The following is a 3,724-nucleotide window of genomic DNA, read 5'->3' on the forward strand; positions in this document are numbered from 1 at the left end:
TAACAGATTGTAAGCCTTGATTTGTCGATGGTAACACTTCTATTAAATTAAGTAAAGATAAAAGTACTATAATTACGAAAAAATATACATTTTGATTTTAAAGATGGATTTATCTATGGCTTTAACGATTTCCGATAACGAAAAAAAAAAAACGACTATCGATGTTTTGTCACCAAACAACCTACTGAAGTCCATGATGAAATATCGAATTAGATACTGGCACAAAATGTCACAAAATTCTAGTGAAATCGTGTCTATTCACTTGGCCAAGAAGAGTATTGTAAAGAAGAGCAAAAGGTAGACAAATCCGGAATAAATAACAGCGTTGTCTGCAATGTGGAGTGCAGGCGTCGTTAGGTCTGGGCATGGCCTTCAAATGGGAAATGGGAATATGGAGTTGTGTGTCGGAGTCTGAGGCAATGCCACGTCAGCGTTATGGCAACCGACGGCTCAGTCTCAGGCTCAGGTGAACCTGCCTTCAATTCCAACTCCAACTCATTCCAACCTCCCGCATATTGCGCATACGCTCAGTTGCATCGCAAAATGGGCGAAAATCTCAGCGTCTATTTGTCATGGCAATGGGAGTTGAAATGGAATTGGTAAAAGAATGAGTAAGAAGTCTGTTTCTTTTGTAGCCGATTTTTAATGAAATAACCACTTAATTGGCGTGGTAATAACACTCGCCGTTTTCGCTTACCAAACGACACACACACACCCTCATAGACACAGTGATTCTTAAAGTTTTCATCTAGAAATTTAATTCAAAGAGTAAATTAAGTACTTTGTTACTGAGAGCCAAAAAGTTCTTATCATACGAGATTATAGCATAGCTTTAGCTCTGATTCATGCTTCTTTAATTTTCGTCTCAGTTGAATTACACTCTTCGACCAGTCGGTTCAAAATGTCTAAATTAATCTATATGGTTTTGTGTGCATGTTCTGTGTGCCAGTTATCCGTTGCATATAGCTTGGATAATCCGAAAAATAATGCAATTGCAAGTGACATTTCCAATAAGTGTCCTCAAAACCCAACCCCTTCTTATCTCTATCGACGCATTAAAGAGGAACACCTTAACTTAACACGGAAAGCTCTTAAAAGCTATGCAAAAATTAAAACTTTAATGAGTTTTATAGATCGAGTGGAGCAAGATGCAGCATTAATTGAATATAACTTGGTGTCGCTTAATTCAAGTATTACGACTCACAAAATCAAAATTCAACAGCAAAATCAAGACATCGAGTCCAACATTAAGCGTTTAAGTCAAGCTCGCAAGGAGCTGAGTGTCGCCAAAAATCTTTACAATGCAACCGACACTGAATTTCAAACATTGAGCATGGATTCGGATTTAATGAAAATAAAAAATAAAGATCTATCCATAAAAATGGCAAACGGCCAGGCGATCATTGCCAAACAAAAAGCAGAGATAAATAGTTTGTTGAAATCACAAACCGAGTTAGATGACCAGACGACTTCTTTTGAGAAGGCAAAATCCCATTTAGCCAGCTATCAAGATTGTTGTCGTTCTCAATCAACATTCAGGTGAGTCACACAAACTTTTTGAGTTTAAGTGATAAGCAACACTTGGTCTTTTTTTCTCTTCGCAGTCTGGGAGAAAATATCCAAGAGGCATGCTACAAAACAAACGACTTTTAATTTTTGAAATTAATGAATTAGTAAAGGAAACAAAATAATAATAGACATAGTTAAGCTTTTAGATTATATACACTAATCATACACTTATTCATACACTTAATCGAAACAGATTGAGGGTTTTTTAAGTATAACGTGGGCCACAATAATTCGTCTATGAAATTGCAAATCGTAAAGCTTAAATTATGTTATCAGCAAAACTTATAATTTAGTTTACACTAAAACACAACAGATTTGTTAGAGATTTAAATAATTGAAATAAAAATCTACAAAATTTATAATTTTTAAATCCAATGATGGTTTTTCTCTCAGTGTAGAGTTTATAGAAATTTTAAGCTTTCGCAATTCCAATCTACTAATCGCATAAGAGCAATCACAACATTTTAGTCCACTGACTGAAACGGACTTGTTAAACAGTTCAATGAAATGGCGGAAACATTTCATTTCTTGAAGATGATAATATTTGTAAGCTTTTTTTGTTGGATTACGTGCCGATCAATATGGGTATGATGAAACTCTTGGTGCAGTGGAGAAATATGAAGTAAGTGAATACAGACGAGTTTTCAATATGCCTCAAGAGCAAAATACCTTGGACAATATGTTCAGCCTGTTCACACAGATGCACAATCTATCTGTTCGATATGAAAACTACAACAATAGGAAAATCAAATATCTGAAACTATATTATGCAAAGACATATGAAACTAGGAAGTGGAAAGCTGAGTTACTTAACTTGTACAAATCTGAATTAGATTCTCTGAAAACTAAAACACATTTATTGGAACAAAACTTAAGACCAGAATTAGCTGCCAAGTCAATTGATTGGATGGAAGCTGAAACAATGAGAACCACTAATGAAACAAATGACAAAAGAATTGAAATTGACGAATTGAAAAATCAGTTTGTTAGTTTGAAGTCAGAGAACGAAAAAAAGAGAGACAAGTCCAAGCCTTAGAAATTGAGATAGATCAAAACAATAAAAAGATATTAGAACTAAAATCAAGACAAGATCAGGGCAAATCAGAGTTGCTTCAGTCTCAAATTGAGAAGCTTGATATTCAACTTAAGAGCTGCACATCGTGTTGTAAGGCCAAGAGTTGCACAGCATTCGGCAAATCCAGCGATATCCACATGATCCACGTCAACGGGCAGACTGGAGCATTCAATGTCTCCTGCAATGGACAATTGGCTGGTCCCGGATGGACAGTGATTCAAAGACGGTTAGATGGCAGCGAGAATTTCTATCGTAGTTGGGAGGAGTATAAGGAGGGTTTCGGCAACTTGACAGGCGAATTCTTTATTGGCCTCGAGAAACTTCATCACATGACCACCGAGGAACCACAGGAATTGTTTATTCACCTAGAGGACTTTAACAACGAAACGCGATTCGCTCGCTACAGCAACTTTAAAGTGGGTGGTGAAGGGGATTACTACAAGCTGGTTTCCTTGGGTGAATTTTCAGGGCAAGCCGGAGATATATTGACAGATAATATTGGCAGTGGCTTCAGTACATTCGACAAAGGAGTTGCATCCAAAAAAGCAATATCTTATCATGGTGCCTGGTGGTATGAAGACGATGGCAGACTCAGGTGAGTTTAACTAAAATTTTGTTAATATATTACATTTATTGTACTTATTTTTCGGTATATCCATTTAGCAATCTCAATGGACGGTATATACCAAATGGAGAGATTATTTTAGATTTTCGAGGTGAAAGCATTTTCTGGTATTCCGACTGGCACGATGAAAATTATTCATTTAAATCGGTTGAGATGATGATACGACCCAGATCCCAAGTGGATCATCCTACAACCGAAAATAATAATACGAAAACATTAATAAAGTGAATCCTTATGGCAAATATTACAAAGTAAATATATAATTTAGAAAACAATATTATATTATTGCACTGGAATTGGTTACAGCCAATGAATCTAAGCCCAAAATGGTAATTTACTTGGGGTAATTCATATTACCAAATCTATCCTCGATCGATCGAGGTAAAGGGTCGAGACCTAGAGAGAAAAACAATTTTTCAGATGGATATCAGACTATCCTCACAATTACTTGCAAA

General features: G+C 36.0%; 1 protein-coding gene across 1 annotated transcript; it reads left to right on the forward strand.

Moving 5' to 3' along the window:
* The first annotated feature begins 2,053 nt into the window (after positions 1-2,053).
* On the forward strand, positions 2,054-3,511 carry LOC137577463 (ficolin-1-like). Its single transcript, XM_068290944.1, has 2 exons — positions 2,054-3,239; positions 3,308-3,511. Exons 1-2 carry the CDS (start codon positions 2,782-2,784, stop codon positions 3,495-3,497), a joined length of 648 nt encoding a protein of 215 aa, XP_068147045.1. The 5' UTR covers positions 2,054-2,781; the 3' UTR covers positions 3,498-3,511.
* The last annotated feature ends 213 nt before the right edge of the window (positions 3,512-3,724 follow it).

This window comes from Drosophila tropicalis, unplaced genomic scaffold, assembly GCF_018151085.1.
Source record: "Drosophila tropicalis isolate 14030-0801.00 unplaced genomic scaffold, ASM1815108v1 contig_593, whole genome shotgun sequence".
NCBI classification, from domain to species: Eukaryota; Metazoa; Arthropoda; class Insecta; order Diptera; family Drosophilidae; genus Drosophila; species Drosophila tropicalis.